Genomic DNA, 25,935 nt, shown 5'->3' on the forward strand with positions numbered 1-25,935 from the left:
CCGCCCGAAAACGGGCGACATAGGAAATGAATGGGAAATACGAAAAAATAGGAAAACTCAGAGAAACTTTTGGTGGTACAAGCTACAGATCAGCCACTGTGCTTAAAAAAAGTGTACAGCAATGAAGGGGTGACACTCTAGAACATCAAGAGTGCAAATAAGACACCCTCCCCCCCACACACACACACCTACACACACAAACACACACACACAGAGAGAGAAATGAACTGGTAAGACTGAAACAGCAAATTTTGCCCCAAACTATATAAAAATGATATAATCATAATAACTCCAAAACTATAGCAAGGAGAGTCAAAAGGTAGGTATCGTTTGAAAGAACTCTTTTTAAATTTTTTTAAAATATAAATTACATTACATTTGGACATTGTCCTGCCAAGAAACAGCGGATAAAAGACAATATATATATATAATTTTTATTATGATTTTGCATATCTTTCTTATTTGTCATGGAATAACTCAGGAAGGAAATAAGGTAGGAGGAAAATTCTTTTTTAGTGAAGTCCCCCTACATGTTAGCTGCATCTGGATAAAAAAATAATAATTTTTGGACAAAGGAATCAAAAGTTACAGCATTTGGAAAAGAGATAGCCTTTTTGTACAGTCTTTGACACCCCCTCATGGGCAATTTTTTCTTCATGAAGAATATCTTGTCATAAAAGCAATAGATTATGTTAATTTTGGGCTCATTTTAATTGTAATAATATGCTGTAAAAAATGAAGTGCCATTTTCAATTATCTGAGAATGTTTCATGAGCTGTATGATGTTTTTGACACATTGCAGTACATTATTTTATAGATTATGAAAAAAAAAGAAATTCTATTTATCAGCAAATAACTCAGCAATACTTAAGAGTTTTTCAAAGTGGATACATTCACTGTAAAGTTCAGACTCTAAGCTTTCAAATGACATCAACTTTGTGTTAATCAAGGCAAGATTTTTTAAAAATATGGTAAAGAATATTTTCGCAGCTAGGTGGCGCCTGCTGGCGGTACACTCGGTTTTAGAGGGATTACTCAGCACTCGTTAGGAGTTAATAAATGTAATTAGATGCATTAAAAAGCTGAGATCCTAAGCTTTAAAATGATATATAATTTGTGTTGTTCCATTCAGTGGTTGCTTAGTAATAATTTTTTTTCTTTCCGAATGGGAATAAATCAAATAAATAAATAAAAAAGCTATAGGCCGCCTATAGGCGGTTATAGGACATGACACAAATTAATACATTTTGAAGCCACTAGATGGCGCTCTTCTCAGTTGATTTTTTTTTTTTTTTAGGCCTGCACTCTATTTTGATGTGAAATGTTGCATTTATTGAAAAATAAAAAAAAAATAAAAAAAATAAAAAATAATATATTAATTCTAATGGAAAAAATAGCTCATAAAAATTATATAATTAATGCAAAATATCATGAAAAATTCCAAAAATTCTAAATAATAATCAGAAAACATTATAGAACAAAAATATATTTGATTGGTTATCCTGGGACAAAGTAAAGTAAGATTTTAAGGCTTCGCCCGTTTTCGGGCGGGAGGAAGCTAAGTGTGACTATAATACGAAGAAGCCCAGAGGGTTAATTGTTTCATAATAATGTTTGCACGTTTGTACAGAATGTTAAATATGAAAAGGGGACAACTACAACATTTTATTTTAATGTGTGATTTGGAGTGCCATCACATCTTCTCATAGGACGAAGGGAGTGTGTTTGTGTTTGTGCTGCGTTCAATTTATTGTCTTCTCATTGTGTGGACGTCTAACGACCGACACATAACAACAGCCCATATGATACAGTGGATGTCAAGTCAAGTCACCTTTATTTATATAGCGCTTTTTACAATACAGATTGTATCAAAACATCTTCACAGTGATTTAACATGAAAATAATACAACAAAGTTTGTTTCTAGAAGAAAATTGCGTTATGGTCCACCTTAAGTAAGGCAGATCAATAATATTGTTGATTATTAAGTTAAATGTCCCCAAGCAAGCCAAAAGCCAAGGGAACTGTGGCAAGGAACCAAAACTCCATCAGTGACAGAATGGAAAAAAAAAACCCTGGGAGAAACTAGGCTCAGACGCTCAGTTCTCCTCTGGCCAACGAACGAACAGTGTATGATTATGAAACTATTTCTTTCTAAAAAGGAACATAGTTATGAGGATACTGGCGTTTCTATTAATTTTGACAGAAAAGGTAGATTCGAGATCGGCTTGTAATTGACTAATTCTCTTGGATCAAGTTGCGTTTTTTTATAAGAGGTTTAATAATAGCCAGCTTCAGTACATATCCTAGTGACAAAGATGAATTAATGATATTAAGAAGAGGATCTATGACCTCTGGAAGCATCTCTTTCAACAGCTTAGTCGGTATGGGGTCTAACATATACATGTTGTCGATTTAGATGATTTAACGAGTTTAGACAATTCTTCCTCTCCTATAGCAATAAATGAAGGAAATTCTTCCTCAGGGAGACTGCAATGCAATGGATGTGCTTATATTATGGTTCTGTTTCATAAATAACAATTCCAAAATAGTCTAAACACATTTGACCCATTTAGTTATCTGAATAGTAAATAATTAGATATCTATAGATACCCATTTATTATCTACAAAATGTACAAATAACACGTCTGAATGGTCCCATGTGGTGTTTAGACAAATATTAGTCTAATACTGTATGCATTATATGAACATTGGCCCAAAAAGTATTTGCACACATAAGTCTCAGTTTTTAAAAGTTTTTGGTTATTTTTTTAGCAAACCTCTATCATGTGAGGGTTAGCTACATTTTGCTCCCAAACTATATTTATTCACAAAAGCATATTGGTTTCAGTTGGATAAAAAGCAAGATCAAATCACTCTTTGATGTATCATTGTTCTCTCTACTTGTCAATTGATAAGAAACAAAATCTATTTTAATTTGATTTAGTGCATTTTGAATAAACATTGTGTTAAGTAAGTGTTAGTCTCATTGTAGCCTGTAATTATATTGTTTTATGCATAATATTTGATTCTACCCACCCTCCCTTTAAGGCAAGTCAGTTCCCTCAGCTATTAAAATATAGAAACATGCATGCAACTACATCTCCATCTGCTTGAACGAGGAAAGACTGAAATCTCTAGAACTATAATTGCTATAATTGCATTTTAAAAATGTTTCAAATCAGCAATAAATTCTGACAACAATTATATCATAAATACACTATAGTGGCCAAAAAGTGATGTCAATTGACATCTTTATTCTTCACCCTTTATTCAAATACTATAAAAGATTTGTTCAATATTTTGTAATCGCATTATGTTATGCTTGGAGACAATTGTTTTATTTGTGTTAATAACGCAATGAAACATGCTAAATCATTTTTGGTCGGGCTGTCATGCAAAAAAATTATGAACACATGCAAAAACAAGAGAGAACAGACAAAATATTAATAACTGATTATGTTATAGTCAATGTATGCTGTATGCATTTTTTTTATTTGAATAGTATGCATGTGTGAATAAAACCTGCAGCTGTAATTTCCCTTTTTTTGTCAAATACTTTTGACAGATGAATACCTTAACCATTTCGTTCTTCCCTCATATTTAGAATATTTAAAAAGTATAAAATATATGGTAATTTAAAACAAATATCCCCTCCTGACATTACTTTTGGCCACTTCTGTCATTCTTCTTTCACAAATAACACTAAAAAACTTTATTTCCAGGCTGTTCCAGCTAATGCAAGTTTTAAAACGGCCTCTATCAAAACGGTGACAGACTCCTTCCTGCAATTTCTCCCATTTAGTTTTCTAGCTCAAGCCAGCATGCTAAAATGATCACAATAACCTTTTATAGTTTATTTTTGCTCTGAATACGTTAACAGATCTGTTAGCCGCTATTAGTCCTGCTAAGGAGCAGTTGTGATGCAATACTCGCTTCTCATTATAGTGCTTACGCATGTCACCTCTACCTTCTCTGAAAAAAGCAATGGGGGAGTTGTTGACTTGTGACAAGCTTGAGAAAAGTAATATCCGAAGTAGACAGGTCAAGTGGTTTTGTCTGACTGACGGGCCTTGGCTTGCCATCATCACACCCACTGAGCTGAAAGTGTTAAGAGAGTTCGCTTAATGTCCTTGAGGCCTTGAAATCATCTTCTTCCTCTACTGAAACCTTGAGCCCTGATAAGAGTTGCATGCAATCAGGGACATGAGATAAATTAAAAATGTCCTTAAAAATAAGGAAAATAACTGTGATCACACACCCACTTCATTACTACTTAAAAAAATTAAATAATTCTATCAATTGTTTATGTTTTTAATTCCACTGGGTTTTATGAGACAAATATGAGGCAAACATAATTGACACAGTTTTGGATCTGTCATAGTGTAATTATTTTTTACAGTGGCTCAAAAAATTATTTGGATACCCAAGACACACTCAAAAATGTCATTACGCTAGTTAAAATACATTAGGTATAATATTTTCACATTTTAAAAAATAAACATATTTAATAATATTTTATTTTATAATATTAATTATTATTTTAAATAATTTAAATTAATACTAATAATAATACTAATGATAATAATTATCATCATTATTATTTTGAATTTACTTCAGTCCATTTAAACCAGACTTTTATTTTGGCAGGTTGTAGTGAAGGGCTTTGGTTCTGAATGGTAGAATAGTTTTGAATTTGATTAATCGTACATCTTTGTTTGTGATTTATCAAATCAAAATTGGCAAAATATATTCTGCATTGTGCAGTAAACTCCACCATCGGTTACATCCATGTTTTCTGCATTGCATAAACATAGGGCCCAACAGCAGGTTACAGGATGAATTATTCACTGACATATTTTAAAGGGGTCATATAATGGTACATGCACTTTTACAAGTTGGTTGTACTGAAATGTGTGTTGGCAGTGCCTGTACACAACCATCATAAAATGATAAAAATCCATCCACGGCATCCAGTGTTTGTTTTTTTTAATCTCCTTATATGCTTTCCAATGTCTCAAATCAAGCCGTTCGATTTTGTGACGTCACAAGATCGGACGCCCCTCCCACGATTGTTGATTGACAGCAGCGTTTCAACACAGACCCGTAGGACTATTCAATCATAGTCCGCATTGTTGATACGCTGGAGCACTGTCTATGAGCAGAATGGCGTCTAAGCGGTTGTGGTGTTCTCTTCTTGGGTGTAATAAAGAACACAGCATCATTTTGATCTTCCTAAATCCGAACCGCTGAAGACGCAGTGGCTGAGTTTTGTTTTCGAAAGGAATATTCCCCACGATCAACGTCAATGCTTTCATGTTTGCGCGAATCATTTCACACCAGACTGCTTTATAAACGAGAACATTGAAAAAGGTATTAGCTCCTGTCTGAGTATGTGTTGTTTATGTGCCTAATGACTGTCATAGTCTCACAGACTGCTTATTTTTTAAACAGATCAGTAAAATTTTAGTGCTTCAGCCCTGATAGTTGTACCTAACACTGCATAGATAGCGTTACGCATCACGGACAAGCCTACATTTACCGAAAAAAAGTTTTTCATGACCATTAGCTGTAACATCAATCTGTCAATGAACTAACGTATACATCAGTAAACGCATCGCGTTCGTATCTCACTACTCTACCCTGCCAGTACACACAAAGATAGATCAAAGTGACATTACGTTAACCAACCATTCAGAAACGTCCTGTTTTCCGACTCCGGAAAACAGGAGTCTCTGAGGACACATATGTGCAACCGTATTCAAATTGATACAGTTGCACAGTGTCTCAAGAGACTCCCACTGCCATTCTTCAAAATATACCCTCAACTGTTGTCAAGGCAACACTCCACATGTGTTGTTGTGGCAAAACGCCCCACAGAACAAAGGGGCGGGGTGAGCAAAGCTCATTATCATTTAAAGACACATGCACTTAAAGGAGAACTCCGGTCAATTTTAACATTGAGCTCATTTTTTTGTAAATTTGGAGTGCTGTCAGTACAGAGAACAACGACAAAAATCGGTGTTGCCTACACCGTGTTATCCTCTTTTTAAAATTTGCACCCTGTTGACTTCAATGGGGCAAGTTTTAAACCTGCTTTTAGCCTCTTAACATCCTTGATGTGTCATTACAAGTGCACAGGTCATGTGAGTGATTCCTTCAGAGTGAACACGAGTGAATCTGACTGCAGTAGATGTGAAAGATATGAATAAAAATTAAGTTAATTCAGCCAGCGCTCATACCTGTATTTACATCCTGTTTTCGCACTTGTAATGACACATCAAGGATGTTAAGAGGCTAAAAGCAGGTTTAAAACTTGCCCCATTGAAGTCAACAGGGTGCACATTTTAAAAAGAGGATAACACGATGTAGGCAACACCGATTTTTGTCGTTGTTCTCTGTACTGACAGCACTCCAAATTTACAAAAAAATGAGCTCAATGTTAAAATTGACCGGAGTTCTCCTTTAAGTGCATGTGTCTTTAAATGATAATGAGCTTTGCTCACCCCGCCCCTCTGTTCTGTGGGGCGTGCTGAAAACAAAGCTGTTTTTGACCAGGTAAAATTTGTGTTTTCTTACAATACTAATGATAATTTTTAATTAAAGTATATTACAAACTTTTAATTTAGACCCTAAAGAATCATATTATTAGCTTGTACAAAAATAGCATTATATGACCCCTTTAAGGCCCTGATATACTCACGGCGAACTTCTTTTTTCGTTCTTCGCTTAAAGGTAAAATGAAGTTTAAAAATATGTGAGCAGCGATATAGGCCTACTGTTAGAAAACATCTGAATATGTATATAATTATGTGCTGTATGCGTTCCTCTCAATAACAAAATAAACACACAACAAAATTAAGAAAACTGCAAGCATTTTATGTAATAAGGCATAAGAAAAGCATCGGATCATAGCAACGTGGAAATGTCTGCACAGTGCACACGCTCTGCAATTCGGCACTCTAGTAAAGTCCCGTCCACGTTTATTTATAGCACTTGTCACAAAGCATAGGAGTCATTCAGATCCAAGTGCAGCTTGTCTTTATTAAACACACCAGGCATTGCAGGCAAGGGTCATACACCAGCAAACACAACAGAGAAGATCAGGTAAAATCGTGGTCAAAAAACAGGCTGGATATCAGGGCAGGCAGCAAACAAACAGCATACAGGAACCAGGCAGAAGATCAGGAACAGACAAGGTCACAAAAGGCAGGTAAACACATGGAAAACGCTTGGAAATGTTCGCAGCAGCAAAACAAGACTTTATCCAGAGTGTTGTGTGAGTGTGGCTTAAATGAGTGTTTGAACATGAGGTGCAGGTGTGTGTGTAATCAGTCCAGGGAGATAGAAATGGAGTCCGTAATCACCCAGGGAGTGCGTGGCTATTCGTGACAGCACTTTATAGATTGCTTAAAAATCAAGCAGCTTTACCGTATTAAGCATGAAAAACAAACTATTACGTAATTGCTATGGACAATGCATGGTAGTACAAAGGTGTTGACCAGCCGTGGTGAACTTTTCCGGAAATAAAGCTTAAAGTCTATTTGAATCAATCTTCTTCGTCATTCCTTTCTATCTACACCACGCTTGGATAACGTGACAAGAAGAACCATTGTTCGTTCCCCAAAGAACCTTTCAGTGAACAGTTCTTAAAATACTAATTTTACACTTATTGTGAAGAACATTTTAATAATCTAAAGAACCTTTTCTCCACTATAAAGAACATTTTGTGCAAAGATTGTGGAAAGATTCCAAGGATGCTAAAGGCTCTTCTTCGAACCATCGATGCCAATAAAGAACCTTAAAAGCCCCCCTGTGGTGAAAATCCAGCTTTTAATGTTGTTTATATGACTATGTGGTGCTTTTAATATGCTTTAAGACAAACCATGTGCACATTCACAAGTCATGAATTATAAGTCATAAATTCATAAGTCAAACCATGTGCAAATTCATTGTTGAGTATTTCCTCCTTAAAACTGCAGTGAACCAAAGACAGTCTCAAAAACACGCTTTGAAATCGCTGGTGTTTCTGACGTCACAAACTACCTTGTAACCAATCAGATCAACGTGTGATCGTCAACGAGTGGATCTCTGAACTGAGTGAGTGAGTGGAGGCGGGGCTCATTTGCATATTCATATAACCGCTTATACTAAATGAGGCATGGGTGTAGAGTTAGATTCAAGCTATTTTAAGACATGAAGAATTTATTTTCAAGGAAAAAACGTTTAAATATGCCATTTTGGTGATCAAAGATGAGTTTTAAGGGATAAAATGATTGACTACAGGAGGACTTTAAGAACTTTTTCTATTTTTAAGGAGTTTGTTCAGATCCTTCCTTCAAAAATACTATTAAATATCAAAACAAATGGCATTTAATGATTAGCATTCTTTTCAGGATAAATGAATAAATCAAAATGCATACTTTTTTAGCACTTTAACATGCTATGAGGCTTCTGTAAGCATGTCCAGAAGACTCATTTCTAGTATGATCCATGATGTGAGCTCAGGAAAGGGAAGGTTAGGAAGCCTCCACTCCAACCGAACCGAGAGTTTTCGAGCGCTAACAAAGAGTCGGGCGGCGACTCCACACACACATCATTAGACCTGCACTGCAAGAGATGAATCAAGCAGCACTTCACAATTACAAACTCTGAGAGCACTGTGACCTTCCCTCAAAAACAACACCAAGTGATAATTATCCGAATGCAAAGGTTCCAAACTCTTAAATGAAACACGGCCCAGACATGCAAGACATAATGTGATGTAATTACTTGCAATTTGCATGGTCATTTTTAGCAGTGCATTGGAAAACTTGATTGTTGTTTTGATAATTAAGGAGGAAATTAATGTTGCTGAAAATAGTACAAACAGGGACACAAAATACTTCCTCATTCATATTCAAAATGCCATAAAATGGACTAACGCAACTTGAATTTGGAATAGCAGCATACTACTCTTTTTTTAGTATAACGATATGACAGATATAGAAAGAGTGGCACAGTACTATTCTGAATATTATGATTTTACAGGGTTAAATGAAGGTCACATCTGTCTCAGAGTGGAAGTGCTTTGCTGACGTAAAACGTCTTATCAAACATTTGAACCATTTACATTTTGTTCCAGGATGCAAGAAAATGTTTTAAGTAACACATTTAAGGTTTCTACAAGAACATGTGATTTGCTAAGGTTTCCGGAATAGTTAATGCTATGTGGTTGCTGTTCAGGATCAGGGGTTTATTCAAATTTATTCACATTGTGAAATTATTATTCATTCATCCTGTGCATCTCAATTTCAGAGTTCTGAGATACATCTCTGTGAGAACCATCAGCAGTCGCAGTTTCGACCGCCTGAAAGGAGTAAAATCAATGTGAGTACTAGGCTAGTCATTGTTTTTTTAAAATTTCGACAGATAACCAGATGTTTAGCATTTGCACTGAAGGGAAATGCCATCCACCATCACTGCCCTCTGAGCCAACAGGCTCATCTCCACATCATGTGATCTGTGAAGAGAATATTTGATGTTCACTCCCTTTTTCAGAACGCACAGAGTCGAAGGAGCTTTCAATGCCAATTTTCTCCTTGAAGCTCTTTGATAAAGCTCAGGACATCCAAGTTAGGAGGAACAGTTTGAACGCTTGCACAGAATAGATTATTCTTTGGCTGTATAGCAAGCATTAAAAGGAGCGGTATTTTATCAATGCCATTTATAATATCACACAATATCAAAGAATCTTTCTCTCTTGGGATTGAATTTTTGTGCCAAAAAGAAGCATTTCTTTCCCTAGGAAAGGCCTTAAAAAGATGTTTGGATTATATGGGGTTTACAATGAAAAACCTTTATAAATTTTTTTAAGTCTAAAATGCAAAACTTTATAATGAAACCACAACCTGAATTAGAATGTAAACAAATGCAATGCAATTAGACATAGTTAAATAAATGAACATAACAGATATTATAGTGAAAACTGTTTTATTTTTATTAGAAAGTAGATGTTATTTATGTTGCTTTTAAGTGAATATTTTATGAACATGATATATATATATATATATGTATATTAGGGCTGTCAAAAGATTAATCGCGATTAATCGCATCCAAAATAAAAGTTTGTGTTTACATAATATATGTGTGTGTACTGTGTATAATTATTTTGTATATATAAATACACACACATGCATGTATATATTTAAGAAATATTTGCATACATATACTGTATATATATTTATATAGTTTATATTATATATAAATATCATTTTTTTATATATAAATAACAAATTTTTCTTAAATATATACATGCATGTGTGTGTATTTATATATACAAATTTAATTATACACAGTACACACACATATATTATTAAAAACAAACTTTTATTTTGGATGCGATTAATCGCGATTAATCTTTTGACAGCCCTAATATATATATATTGTTACAAAATATTTCTATTTCAACATTAATAAGAAGAAATGTTGATATTATACATTTCAAATTCAAATAAAAGATGTACATGCTCTGTAAGCTTCATCCCTCCAAGTTTCTGATGGTGCACAATTCATTTATTCAGTTTTATAAGCACAAATAAATGCATAAAATTGTGTATTTTGCAACACACATCACCTCTCATTTTCATTCAACTGTTTATCCCCCCAGAGAAATCTCCCAGAGCATATCATTGGAAACCATAGAGACAGAAGCATTCAACATCCTTCTGAATGTCTCAGAAATGTAAGAAACCACTCAAGGAACAATGAAAGTGATTCATGGAAAATTTACTCGATTTGCGTGCATTTCGTAATGACTGTATTTAATTACTGTCCGTGACTAGAACCTATTGGAACAAAATCTTCTCTGACAGCCTTTTCATAGTAATTTGTTTGTGATTTGCATGTGTATATATTTGCTCTATGTTTTTGGTTGTATCTTGTTGATGTCCTGTTATGAGCACACTGAAGCAAATCCCTAACGACTTGCACCGAGTTGTATGGCAATGAATCTGAATCTAATGCAAGAATTTGTGTCACAGCTCAATCCAGAACACGCGGAGTCTCGTTCACATCCACCAGCGGGCGTTCAACCACCTTCCCAAGCTGAGATACCTGTAAGCAGCACATAATCCCTGTTTTCCTACAGCAATCACATTTTAATTGACATAAATCAGAAATTAATATTCTTAAAACCCAAGGAGTTAACATAACTCAGACCAGTTCAGAAAACTGATTCACCATTTAAGTAAAAAAAAAAAAACTAGTACTGTGTACGTATTCCAGTTGATTCCCCATAATATTATATGCATATGTGGTATTTTTAATATGCTTTAAGACAAACCATGTACAAATTCATAAGTCGACACCATTGCTGAGTATTTCCTCCTTAAAACTGCAGTGAACCAAAGACAGTCTCAAAAACACACTTTGAAATCGCTGGTGTTTCTGACGTCACAAACTACCTTGTAACCAATCAGATCAACGTGTGATCGTCAACCAGTGGATCTCTGAGCTGAGTGAGTGAGTGGAGGCGGGGCTCATTTGCATATTCATAGAACCGCGTATACTTAATAAGGCAAGGGTGTCGAGTTACATTCAAGCTATTTTAAGGCATGACAGATTTTTTTTTTTTTCAAGGAAAAAAAACGTTTAAATATGATATTTTGGTGATCAAAGATGAGTTTTAAAGGATCAAATTATTGACCACAGGGGGACTTTAAATACTTTGTGTAGCTGAAACTTTGTTAAATTGCATAAAGCAGTAGGTCATCCAGGTACTTACCAGGTCCCGGATTCATGTTGACGATACACTGACTCACGAAATCGGGAGATGATGGAGACGCACCTGTGTATTTTTGGTTTCTTGCACAGGTCAAGACCCAATTCCCTTTTGCTTTGTATTTCCACAGGAGCATTTCCAACACTGGCATAAGTGTATTCCCTGACCTGACCTCCATCTTCTCCTTGGAGCCCTATTTCATACTGTGAGTTTACCCTGTGGATTCATCTGTTTGAGAGATGGTGTAAGCGAGAACAAAGGATTGAAAGTAATAGTGAAGCTATAATTTAACCGTCTATACTTTCAAGCTGACAGAAAATGAGGTGTTATGAAATTGACAGATACAGACTCTTTCAGAGACACATGAGTCAGAACACTGGATAAGAAAAGCACAGATGTATTAGATTAGGAGACTGATATGTTTTTGTCCATGAGTTTTGTTTTTGCAACGAAGTGTCTTATTGTTTCTTGTTCTTTTTTAGGGATATTTGTGATAACCTCAACCTTCGTTCAGTCCCACCAAATGCTTTCAGCGGAATGACGAGTGAATTCACCACAATGTTAGTCTCTCGCACTATGGTATCTTGTTATGATTCAGGGCTGTTATCCCCACAGACTTTTTTTGTCAGCCGAACCTCTCTGACCTAAAATATTTGCTTAAAGCACCACCTGAAATTTTAAGTTAATATTTTAATCATTTTAACAGCTCAGTCACATGTTTAGGGTTTTCTGATGTTGGTAAATGGTCACATGGCATACAGGTACTCTACTGTTTAAAGGTTTGGGATCAATAAGGTTTTTAAAAAAAAGAAATTAATACTTTTATTTAGCAAGGATGCATTAAAATCAAAAGTGGCAGTAAAGACATTTATAATGTCACAAAAAATTATATTTCTTATAAATGCTGTTCTACATCCAATATCAAAATGCTGAAAAAAATGGTTTACACAAAAATATAACTGTTTAACATTGATAATAATAAGAAATGTTTCTTGAGTGGCAAATTAGAAGGATTTCTATGGAAGCTTGTTTCCGCCACTGAATAATAAATAAATAATAATAATTGCGACTTTTTATCTCACAATTCTGACTTTTTTTTCTCACAATTGCGATATATCAAGTCAGAATTGTGACTTTTTTTTCAGAATTGCGAGATATGAAGTCGGAATTGTGAGAAATAAAGTCTCAATTCTGAGAAATAAAGTCACAATTCTGAGAAATAAAGTCGCAATTGTGAGATATAAAGTCAGAATTGCATGAAATAAAGTCGCAATTGGGAGATATAAAGTCAGAATTGTGAGATATAATCTATTCTGAGGTTAAAAAAAAAAAAAAAAAAAGTATTTTTTTCCCTTAGAATTGGACTTTATATCTCACAATTGTGAGTTTATATCTCACAATTCTGAGAAAAGATGTCAGAATTGCGAGATATAAACTCGCAATTATGTGTTATAAAGTCAAAATTGCGTGATATAAACTCGCAATTGTGAGATAAAAAGTCAAATATCTTTTAAAATGTTTTATTTTGTGGCGGAAACAAGCTTCCATAGATTTCTGATGGATCATGTGACACTGACTATCATGAGTCAAATAAAATCTAACAGTCAGTAAATAAGAAACAAAAATAGATACAAATGAAATACACAGTGCTTTAGGTTGTCAGGTATTCAGGTAAGAAATACAAGAGAAATTGAATAAAGTAATCAGAGCTAAAACAACAGTGCATAGTCTTTCTTGGATAAACCTTTATCAAAGCTTCTAAAGTTACTCAGTCAAGAGCAGTGAGTGATTTTGTCTTTTGTTGTTTGAAATAACATTAAGCAGGTTTAGGCGTAATGGACTGTGTTTAAATGGAAACTCGCCAAAACGGGCAGTTCGATATTTTTTGTGTCTATTTGTCCTTGTAAATGCATGATAAACATTTTGTCAATTTCTTCAACTGTCCCGTCATTGTGCGGTCCTCATTGTAGAGCCCTGTATTGTATTGTACATTTCTTTTGTGTTTTGCCAGAGATTGTTACGTTGCTCGACACAGTTTACAAACGGTCTTGTTTTCCTTGATGTCAAGATAAGACATGAGAGTGTATGCTATTAACCCGCCAGATCGATCAGTTCGTTACCAATAAAATGTGCACATCTAACCTCCCTACCACGAAAAGAGATTAACTGTGACTAAATCTTTTCCAAAATCGTCCCTTTTTCACTGTTTTCCACCCTCTATCTGACCCTAAGCAATAAAGGGACTCTTTGCAGATGATTTAAAGGCACTGTCGCTGTGCAACTCTTATTTGTGAGCTGTGAAATTGCTTTTGGATAAAGTACATTGTGTCATCCTTTAATATCAACGTCTCTTTGCATCACCTTTGTGACAGATCCATAAAACCATTGTTCCTCAAACCATTAAGATCCGAATGAAACGTTCAGGGATATGTTCTTGATTTAAATGACCCCTATAATAAACAAGTTCAACAAAACAAGGAATATTTTATTGGTGTACAAAAGCAAGAAAGATGGAAATTTGATGGGGCTACAGGCCTAATATAGTTAAATGACAGTCAGTTTTCTTAGATCATAGTGTTATTAATCAAATCTTGCTTAGTCTACGTAAGTGTATAAGACATGCAACCTTCAATCTGTATCTGAATGCAAACAAGATAGCACAGCCTTTAATATCAAACACTTCCTGAAGCACACAAACTTTTACATATATACATTTTAAATAAAAAATGTTGTACTTGAAATAATATTCAATACAACTTTGGTATTTGGATGATATTTAAGTCATTATCTGCTAATAAATGTTTCTCTTTCTCTCTCTCTCTTTTCAGGAATCTCTTTAACAATGGATTTCAAGAAATAGAAAGCCATGCATTTAATGGAACTATAATAGATAAACTGTAAATATTGACAAATTATAAATACACTAATACCTAATCAGTATACTACGGTATGTGTGCTGTATAATCACGGTGTAATCTGTTTGTTTTGCAGAGTATTAAAGAACAACAGACATCTGCGTTTAATCCACGAAGACGCTTTTAAAAAAGCATTTGGCCCCACTACGCTGTAAGTGATACAACTGTGAAATACTTCTGCCTTTCTCTCGCAAATTCGGGCTCTTTACTTCACTGTTTCACCGTTCATCTTCTCTGGAGTAACGCTTTGTGTCAGGTCTCATCAGATGTCAATTTGAATGGACTAAATCTGGGGTGCATTACCTTACACCGTGTCCTAACCAGACGCGATGCAATTCCAGCGACAAATAATTTGTCGGTCCACACTAGACGCGATGCGACTGCGAGATGCGTCAAAATCAATGAAAACCCACAGCCAATCAGAACAGCACGTGGGCGGAGTCTCACGGCACCAGAGAGTAAACTTGACGCCACTCGCAAAAAAATGGATAAGTAGTTACATAATCAAATTTACAAATATTACACCATTTAAAGGTTGTATCAGCGATTTCAGGCCCAAAAAAGGCCCAAACATAAATGATCGACACACCCACCCCTGTCGGTGATTGGTTGGAACACTATTTATTTGGGTTTTGAGTGGTTGGTGAAACCAATTGTTTTTGTGTGCAGATCTCAGAGCCTAGGCTGCCTACAGAGACGCAATTTTTTGACGGCCTGCTTATGGGGCGGGCAGCTAGCGGATCGTTAGGAAAGATTCGATGAATGTGATCATTTATGTTTGGGCCTTTTTTGAAGGCCCAAACATAAATGATATACACTTGTTTGAATACACTTAAAAGAATACACTTGTTTGTTCACAGTTTGAACGTTCTTGTTTCCATTTGTTTAATTTCAGGATCTGAGGTGAATTATCCATTGATGCTTTTACAGCTACAAAGCTGGAGCTCTAAATGATATTCAAAGTCACATTACACGCTTTTAACATTAAATAAGGCACATAAACAGAACCTGAGATTATCATTGCCACACGTTGTGTTTGTTGTTCCAGCGCGACGTCGCAGAAAAATAGAAACCGTTTCTAAAATAGAATCGTCGCGGTTGGTTAGGACAAAAACTCTGATTAACATGGAAAGGAAGCTTTTATCGTGCGTCGCGTGTAGTTAGGACACGGTGTTACTCTAGACCAGTGGTTCCCAAACCTGTCCTGGAGTACCCCCAACACTGCACGTTTTCTTTGTCTCCCTAATCAAACACACCTGATTCAACTCATCAGCTCATTAACCCATGTGATAATGAGCTGATGAGTTGAATCAGGTGTGTTTGAATAGGGAGACAAAGAAAACGTGCAGTGTTGGGGGTACTCCAGGACAGGTTTGGGAACCACTGCTCTAGACTAGAGCTTTACCACACCTGGCTTTAGCTTTTAAGAAAACCTGAAGATCTTGATTGGCTGGTTTAGGTGGGATTAATTGCTGTATGAAGACTTGAGGAGCAGGTCATGACATGAGAAATCAAATTTGCCTTGATGTTTTCACATACAAGGGCGTTATATGTAAAAAGGTCAATAGCAAACCACAACCATCTAATCAATTCCTCATGGACAATTTCCTAAAAAATGTAATATCGCGAGCGGGCGGGGGCGCCGTGGGCACTGAGCAAGCAGGTACGAGTAGTGAGTTGTCATCGAAAAAGATGGTTAAAACTAAAAATAGAAAAAGAAAGAGGGAAAAGGAGATAGCATGTCAATGGATGCGACAGCAGCTAAATAAGTGGATGGTGAAAGGCAACAGGTAGGATTTAAAGTGTGACGTCTGTGCTTGGAGGCTTGCAAATATTCATGTTAACAGACATTAGCGCTCTAAAGTGTGGCTGAAAAAGCCCGGTGAAACTTTAAATAACCATTGAATCAAAATAAAATGTTACTCTTATCTGTGAAATAAGCATGTGACCCGTTTCAACTCCACCACTCAAATAATCGGAATCGAGAATCGTTCAGAACCGGAATCAAAAGGAAGAATCTGAATTGGAATCAGAATTGTTACAATCAAAACGATGCCAAACCCTAATTGTTACATAAACTACATTATAGTTAACAGAGAGGGTTCTAAAGGATCTTTGTAGGCTTACTTTTGCATTTTAAGGCATTATGTTGCATTGGTTATAATGATAATGTTAATGTTTGTCAATTTGTAACTGTTTATTATTTGTTAACATTGTTAATAATATATATATGTACATACATACTGTATAATTATGGTAGGCCTACAGTGGCTGATATACCTTTATTATTTAAAGCCCATACATGATGATGTCCGGCACACTTATTTATTTAATTATTTAATTATAAATATATATATATATATAATGCGCCAAAATTGTTGCTGCATAACCCTCTGAAACTGGGTAGTTGTGCCCCTGACAATAGGGAAGAAAAGACTAGCGCAACTTCTGTTTCATGCCAACTAGTAATGGGTCGGTCATGATTTTATACCTGTATTTATTTATTTATTTTTCTTTCCTTGCACCCCCTCTAAAATGGTTAAAGAATGTTTGTTTTGTTTGTTGTTATTGTATGTGATATATATACACACATGGACATTTATGATGGAGATATGATTGGAAAAGTGTTTATTTGGTTTTGTAAATTGATGTTGTTCAATAAAAAATAAAAAAAGACAATTTTGGACTGGAACGCAGCCTAATGCCAGAGCCCGTCTACGGAGAGCCTGGCCACTCCCTATTAAGTCCTATTGTACCGAATTGTGGTTGTAGTTCCACCAGAGTTCCACTGGGGGCGATCGCCCATGAGTGCAGAATGAATGGGAGTCTATGAGGCTAGACGGCTAAATTTGTCTCTTTCACCCGATTGCCGTTGAGAAATCTCAGATTTGATTGTAGGTTTTGCAAGTTCAACATGGGTTATAGGTCGAAAGTTAAACGAACGAGTACTTATGTCCTTTCCATTTCTTACAGGTTGAGTTGTTGTTGCCCATAACACATTAGCATTCTGCTAATGAACGCTGATTGGTCAGTGAAGGACTGATTACGACCAGAGATACCGCTTGATGGCATCATGGCATCCGAAGCGGGACCAGAAACAAACAAAACAAAAACTCTTCTAGCATGTGTGTGTACCTGTGTCAGCTGTTGTCGATGCCTCGAGAGAAAAGAAAGTGCAGAGCTGAAAGCACCAAAGTGACTGAAGGATTGCCGTAAAGCAGTATCTCTGGTCGTACGATGTGTGTGACGTCATTGACATTTTAAAAGACTTTTTAAAGCAAATAAGTGACTCTAAAAAATCTAACACCCAGCAATGTGTAATTTCTTTGCATCTCCTTTCGAATACAACATTCAAATTACTAGACAAAAAAGTATATCCTGAGAAAAGTGGATTTTGAGGGGTATAGCGCCATAGACCTCCATTCATTCTGCACTCTTCCTGTGAGCGCCCTCATGTGGAGCCAGAGTGGAACTGCAACCAGTTCAGAAGCCGGAAGTTTACTGAGAGTGGAAGTTCTCCCCAGAGAATGTCTAATATGGTGAGAAGTTTCACTCTCACTACACTTCCGGCTTCTGAACTGGTTGCAGTTCCACTCTGATTCCATATGAGGGCGCTCACAGGACGAGTGCAGAATGAATGGAGGTCTATGGCGCTATACCCCTCAAAATCCACTTTTCTCAGGATATACTTTTTTGTCTAGTAATTTGAATGTTGTATTCGAAAGGAGATGCAAAGAAATTACACATTGCTGGGTGTTAGATTTTTTAGAGTCACTTATTTGCTTTAAAAAGTCTTTCAAAATGTCAATGACGTCAGAATGCTGACGTCATTAGCAGAATGCTAGCGTGTTATGGGCAACAACAACTCAACCTGTAAGAAATCAAAACTACATAAGTACTCGTTCATTCAACTTTCGACCTAAAACCCATGTTGAACTTGCAAAATCTACAATCAAACCTGAGATTTCTCAACGGCGATCAGGTGAAAGAGACAAATTTAGCCGTCTAGCCCCATTGACTCCCATTCATTTTGCACTCATGGCGATCACCCCCAGTGGAACTCTGGTGGTACTACAACCAAAATTCTGTACAATAGGACTTAATAGGGAGTGGGCAGGCTCTCCGTAGACGGGCTCAGTTCTCCCCTTATTAGACATTCTCTGCTAATGCCAACTTCATTTCAGCATTTCACTCTCTGTTGTTCACCAGGGATGTTTCATCTACAGCGTTGGAGACACTGCCCTCTCATGGTCTGGAGTCTGTGTTGATGCTGGTGGCTCGCTCAGCGTTCGCTCTGAAGAGACTGCCTCCGCTGACGGGACTGAAGAGCCTGAGAGATGCACAGCTCACGTATCCCAGCCACTGCTGCGCTCTGCTCAGCTGGGAATCACACAGGTCAACACAATCAAATCAGTTTATGTGTCATAGTGGAGTAAAATATTCCTCTCCTCTCATTTACGCCGTTTTGAATAAGAGCATCACTGGCACTTCTTCCTCAGAGAACGTCATAAAATTAAGCTCCAACTTGACATTTATCTTTGATATTATGATCCACTGTTCAGATTTAAAGCAGAGGATTGTCAGTGTAATCCAATTGCTTCATTTTCTGGTTTTCTTATAGGGAGGGTTCTGTTATTGCCGCATTGAGAAATGGATCATCAAACTGTGACGACAACAGCGAACTGGCTAAGTACGTTTGGTTAGTCTGATGTAGTATTTACATGTTTTGTTTTATTGTTGTACCTATAAGTAAATTATTATAATCTCCTTTTTAGATTCAGCAGGCCCATAAGAAAAAAAAAATTCTAAATTAAATATTTTAAATATGTCAGCTGGTAACCAGCTAGCAATGAATCAGAGCAAATGGAGACTTCAAGATAAATTAAGTATCCTGCTTCTACAAAATATTTTTTCATGAAAAAAAAAAGAGATTTGTATCCTCTCGAGTCATCAATAATGTCTCCAGCTGTGCTCCGATTTGCCAGGATACCAAAGTCTGCAATCACGTCTGAGATCTCAATATGAACTTGGTATTCAGGCCAAATTAACTGAGCTATGACGTACAGTACTGTGCAAAAGTCAGGAGGGTTCTTCGGGAGTCTTGGAGACGTTCCCGCAGTTATTCTGGATTTAGTGTGTCTCAGTTTTTTCATGTAATCACAGACGGAATCGATGATGGTGAGATCAGATCATACCGGCTGTTGTCAGACTCCTTGTGCATGCACAAATCTTTATTATCTGGATTATTACAATTAATGGCAAAATGAACGTTTGGAAATGTAAACTGATATTTCCTTCTGACACACTACAGCAAGATACAAATAACTGGCTTAAATAAAACAAAAAACTGGTTGAAAATACTAACATGCCTTAGACTTTTACACAGTACTGTATATCAGAAATAAACTGATTGTTGCTATTTTTATAGCTGTCAAATCATTTTTGATGAAATGTCTGTTACAGTTTTTCTGAATGTTTTTAGAAGAACTCCATTACGTCTCCTAAGCTATAATACAAGCTTAACCTCTCTAATGTTAGTATCATTGATATACTATTATATTTTATATTAATATTTTTATTTTTATTTAAAAGTTTTAGTAATTATGTTGGGGATTTGTCATTTTATTCGTTTTTTTTTTTTTTTTTTTTTAATATGTCTGTAGTTTTTTTTATTTTAGTTTGTTATTTTAGTAAGTTTAATTATTTAGTTAATTATTTAATTATTATTATTTAGTAAGTCAAACTAAATGAAAATGGTACAGATAATGGTAAACATTACTATTTTTTATGTTTTTGAATCAATCAATCAATCAATCAATCAATCAATTTTTATTTATAAAGCGCTTTACAACAACCAAAGTTGATCAAAGCGCTGGACAGAGACAAAAATAACGTTGTTTTTAATAACATTATGTTTTTGAAAGAAGTCTCTTATGCTCATCAACCCTGCATTTATTTAATCAAAAATACAGAACAAACTGTAATATTGTTAAGTATTATTACAATTTAAAATAATGGTTTTCTATTTGAATAGACTTTAAAATATAATTTAATTCTGTGATGCAAAGCTTAATTTCCAGCATCATTACTCCAGTCTTCAGTGTCACATGATCCTTCAGAAATCATTTTATCATCAATGTTGGAAGCAGTTTTGCTGCTTGATATATTTTATAAAATGTGATACATTTTCAGGATTCTTTGATGAATAAAAAGTTACAAAAGAACCGAACATCAAAAAGAACATTATTTATTTAAAATATAAATATTTTGTAACAATACACTACCGTTCAAAAGTTTGAGGTCAGTAATTTTTTTCTTATTTAAAAAAAAAAAAGAAGAATTAATGCTTTTATTCAGCAAAAAAAGTTTTATTGTTAGAAAAGATTTATATTTTGAGTAAATGCTGTTCTTTTTAACTTTTTATTCATCAATGAATCCTGTAAAAAAGTATCACAGGTTCCCAAAAAATATTAAGCTGTTTCCAACATATATAATAACTGAGTATCAAATCAAAGGGTCATGTGACCCTGAAGACTGGAGTAATGATGCTGAAAATTCAGCTTTGATTACAGGAATAAATTACATTTTAAAGTATATTAAAATAGAAAACATTTATTTTAAATTGTAATAATATTTTACAATATTACTATTTTTTCTGTATTTTTTGATCAAATAAATGCAGCCTTGATGAGCAGAAGAGACTTCTTTCAAAAACATTAAAAATAGTAATGTTTCCAAACTTTTGACCAATACTGTATATACAGTACATACATTACTTAGGCAAAGTATTGTATTGTGTAATATTTTCTAGGGGTGTAACGATACCCTCATGTCACAATTCGATACATATCACGATACTGAACACACGATATTATATTATTGCGATACTCCAACACATAAGGTAAAAGTTTAACAAAAAATGACCTGTTGATTAAAATGCTAAATTTGGTATTACATTGTGGGTGGAAATGAATAGGCTTGGATTTGGTGCTGGAAACCCAATGCATAGGACAATAGTGACACCAAAATAAAAATATTTACGATTCTGATGCTGAAAACAGAATTATTTTAGATGAATATGCTTGCACTCTGTCACTGATTAGATATATTTAAAATAATGTAGGCCACTTTTTACTGGTAACATAAGACTTTTTGCATTATAATGTATAATAATGCAATTTGGCATTATCAGGACCCACAAATATTCCTCCATTGCATTATTATACAATATATTCAACATTTCTGTATAGTAGTTTAATGTAGTACTGACATTAAAGGGTTAGTTCACCCAAAAATGAAAATTCTGTCAGTAATTACTCTCCCTCATGTTGTTCCAACCCTGTAAGACCTTCGTTCATCTTCAGAACACAAATTAAGATATTTTTGATTAAATCTGAGAGCTGGATCACTCCTCTGTAGGCTTCTAAGGGACTGAAACTTGCTGGCCCAGAAAATGTATTAAAGACATCGTTAATATAGTCCAAGTGACTCCAGTGGCTCAATCTTAAGTTTATAAAGTGACGAGAATACTTTTTGTGTGCAAAAAAACACAAAAATAATGACTTTATTCCACTATTCATTGCCTTCTCTCTGGGCCTCGAGTCTTTTCATGTAGTGTAACTGCGTAGCGTGTCTGTGTTGTACGTCACACGTAGGCTCACTATTGGCCGACGCTGGTCATGTGTGTGATGCGTGTGACGTACAACACAGACACGCTACGCAGTTACACTACATGAAAAGACTCGAGGCCTAGAGAGAAGGAAATGAATAGTGGAATAAAGTCATTATTTTTGTGTTTTTTTGTGCACAAAAAGTATTCTCGTCACTTTATAAACTTAAGATTGAGCCACTGGAGTCACTTGGACTATATTAACGATGTCTTTAATACATTTTCTGGGCCAGCAAGTTTCAGTCCCTTAGAAGCCTACAGAGGAGTGATCCAGCTCTCAGATTTAATCAAAAATATCTTAATTTGTGTTCTGAAGATGAACGAAGGTCTTACGGGGTTGGAACAACATGAGGGAGAGTAATTACTGACAGAATTTTCAGTTTTGGGTGAACTAACCCTTTAAAACTCTGTAAACTTGAATTTTTTCACACACAGTAATTTTCATTTTGGGTGAACTATTCACAATATATTTTGTCACTATCCACTATACATGTTTTTGCATTTTTGTATTGCGATATATTGTGACACGATATATTGTTACACCCTTAATATTTTCCCAATACTGTGACATTGACCATTTTCACCCCTGTGTCCTTTCCTCAGTCCATCTGAGACCGATGATTCTCCAATGCTGGACGATCCTTTTGCATCCGACTTTGTTGGATCCACATCAGCTGAAGACACTTTTGGAAATGCAATTGAGTTCTATTACCCCGATCTGGGCCTGTGTCAGCGCCGACCAGCCCTGCAGTGCATCCCCGAGGCGGACGCGTTCAACCCCTGCGAGGACATCGCCGGCTTCGGGTTCCTGCGAGTGGCCATCTGGTTCATCAACGTCCTCGCCATCGCCGGCAACCTCACGGTGTTGCTTGTGATATTCACAAGCCGCTGCAAACTGACCGTCCCGAGATTCCTCATGTGCCACCTGGCCTTCGCCGACCTCTGCATCGGTGTGTATCTCCTCATGATCGCGATCGTGGACCTCAGGACACGTGGACACTACAGTGAACACGCTATTGAGTGGCAAACGGGAGTGGGATGCGGCATCGCCGGGTTTCTGTCCGTTTTCGGCGGCGAGTTGTCCGTCTACACGTTGTCCAGCATTACCGTCGAGCGCTGGCACACGATCACGCACGCTCTCCGACTGGAACGACGTCTGGGATTGAGCCACGCTTCTGCGATTATGATCGGCGGATGGTTGCTCTGTCTAGCATTGGCTCTGCTTCCCTTGATGAGCGTCAGCAGCTACAACAAGGTTAGCATGTGTTTGCCGATGGACATCGAGACTCCTTTATCCCAAGCCTACGTTATGCTCCTGCTGCTTTTCAACGTCAGCGCTTTCCTGGTGATTTGCGGCTGCTACGTGTGCATCTACACGGCCGTCCGTAACCCGGAGTTCCCGGGACGCGCCGCGGACGCCAAGATCGCTAAGCGTATGGCAGTGCTAATCTTCACCGACTTCGTCTGCATGGCGCCCATCTCGTTTTTCGCCATTTCCGCGGCGTTCAAAGTCCCGCTCATCACGGTGACCAACTCTAAGATCCTCCTGGTGCTCTTCTACCCCATCAACTCGTGCGCAAACCCGTTCCTCTACGCCATCTTCACCAGGGCCTTCAGGAAAGATGCATGCGACCTGCTGAGCTCCATGGGCTGCTGTGAGAGCAAAGCTAGCTTGTATCGGATGAAGACGTATTGCTCGGAGAACATCAACCGAAGCAAAAGCAGCTCCGGCTCCAATGCGAACTCCAAAGTCTCCCGTGCCGTCATGTGGATGTCCAGCTTTCCTCATCTAACGCCTCGACTGCGGGTGCAAAAGGTTTAGGGAAACGGGACAGACTCGGCTAATTTACACATGATTTTTATTTTCTTGGTGTTCTGCCCTTGAACTTTGCTGAATCTTTTCTAAGAGACTCGGGGAAGATGGTACCATTTTCAAGAGGACTCATTTTGCAGCTCATTTTCACTCAATGACTGACAGTTCAAAAGACACACAGGTCTTTAGAGAGAGAATGAAGCACCCAGAGAGGCTGTTGTTAGTGGGTAAATGCAGCAAAAAGCAGCATTATGTCACAGTTTCTACAAGATCTGTCATTTTTACAGATATTGATTGTGAGGTGGCAAGCATCGGTCTGGGTTTAAGTCATAACTCTTTGCATGCATTTTGGTGTCAGAATTAAACCTGATTATTGCATGATTGCTGTAAAATAGTCAATGTAAGGCTTTTTAATGTGAAAAAGGTTTTTAAGTTATATAACTTATCTAGTTGCAATCACAGTTGTTTAAAGGATACATTCCAGAGCTGTTGTTTTACACCAGGGAAGAGAGCGCCACTTTGTGGACAAATACAATTATTGTTCTAAAAACATTACAAATGAAGGTCGTTTTTATTATTATTAACATGTAGTATTTGAAATCAAATAAAAATGAAAGCAACATGTAATTGCAGTCTTTCATTATGTACTTGAATTCCTCGAACCCATATAGTATATTTGACTCAGGGAATATATTTGAGTCAGGTCATTTTTATTTGTATAGCCTAGAGCTTTTCAGATTTATATTTATAAAGCGCATTGAAGCAGAGAATTTTTTTATTATTATTATTTATTCTTTTACATATTGTTTCAAAATAGTTTCACAGAAAAGTTTAGCAGACCTAAACAATGTCTGAATGGAGGGGAAAAGTCAACAACACTGTACAAAACAAATCAAGTGCAGTACATGTGGACAATGAAATGTATTTTTCAACAATTAGCCAGTAAAAATAAGCATGAAAATATGAATTATAAAATATTAATAAACAATAAAAATAAGTAGTGTGCGGCTAAATAAAGAATATGTGAAATAAAACAAATGCAAGATGAGAGATTAAATTAAATAAAAATGTTAAATAATAAAATTATATAACAAAACATAATATAAGGGTAATTGACAAATAAAGCTTCAAAAAAGGTGTTTTAAAAAAAACTTTTCAAATGTAATGTATATTTTTGAGTCATGAACAATGTTTAAACAAGTTTCAGTTGTTAAATAACATTTCAAAGTGTTTAAATTCATTTTTTTACTGTTTTTCACTGTTTTTATGTCAGACCGTACAACCAAATAGTTGTGTGTAATACTGTTGTTGTACCACCTGACATGGAAAGTGTAACTAAAGTTTTTCTATGATCTCAACAGCTTTAAAACTCCTGATATTTATTAAAAAAAAAAAAATGTATATGAAAGGTTTCAAACCTAAAATTATTATGATGCCATAGTAGCTATAATAATAGCTATATAGTTTTTAATTTTTGATTAAGATACCATTTTAAATAGTTTTATTAGTTTGTTCATTTGTTCGGACAGTTGCATCACCTGACATTTAGGGGAGTTAAGATAACAAAATATATTTTTTTAAAAAGATAACAAAACATGAAATAATATGTATTATTTAAATGTACTAAAAATGAATTAGAACTAAATTTTAGGGCTGTCAAAAGATTAATCGCGATTAATCGCATCCAAAATATGTGTGTGTGTACTGTGTATAATTAAATTTGTATATATAAATACACACACATGCATGTATATATTTAAGAAAAATGTGTTATTTATA

The 25,935-nt window shown here is 35.8% G+C and overlaps 1 protein-coding gene across 1 annotated transcript in view; it reads left to right on the forward strand.

Moving 5' to 3' along the window:
- Window positions 1-24,781, forward strand: part of lhcgr (luteinizing hormone/choriogonadotropin receptor) — a 26,176-nt gene extending 1,395 nt beyond the window's left edge. Inside the window, exons 2-11 of the mRNA XM_079854962.1 lie at window positions 9,296-9,367; window positions 10,647-10,721; window positions 11,020-11,094; window positions 11,890-11,964; window positions 12,242-12,319; window positions 14,588-14,656; window positions 14,751-14,825; window positions 18,884-19,069; window positions 19,296-19,364; window positions 22,947-24,781. Coding sequence (XP_079711088.1) covers window positions 9,296-9,367; window positions 10,647-10,721; window positions 11,020-11,094; window positions 11,890-11,964; window positions 12,242-12,319; window positions 14,588-14,656; window positions 14,751-14,825; window positions 18,884-19,069; window positions 19,296-19,364; window positions 22,947-24,165 — 1,993 coding nt within the window. The 3' untranslated portion in view covers window positions 24,166-24,781. The remainder of the gene's footprint in view (window positions 1-9,295; window positions 9,368-10,646; window positions 10,722-11,019; window positions 11,095-11,889; window positions 11,965-12,241; window positions 12,320-14,587; window positions 14,657-14,750; window positions 14,826-18,883; window positions 19,070-19,295; window positions 19,365-22,946) is intronic.
- Window positions 24,782-25,935: the final 1,154 nt, after the last annotated feature.

Source organism: Squalius cephalus, assembly GCF_949319135.1.
Source record: "Squalius cephalus genome assembly, chromosome: 21".
Taxonomy (NCBI): domain Eukaryota; kingdom Metazoa; phylum Chordata; class Actinopteri; order Cypriniformes; family Leuciscidae; genus Squalius; species Squalius cephalus.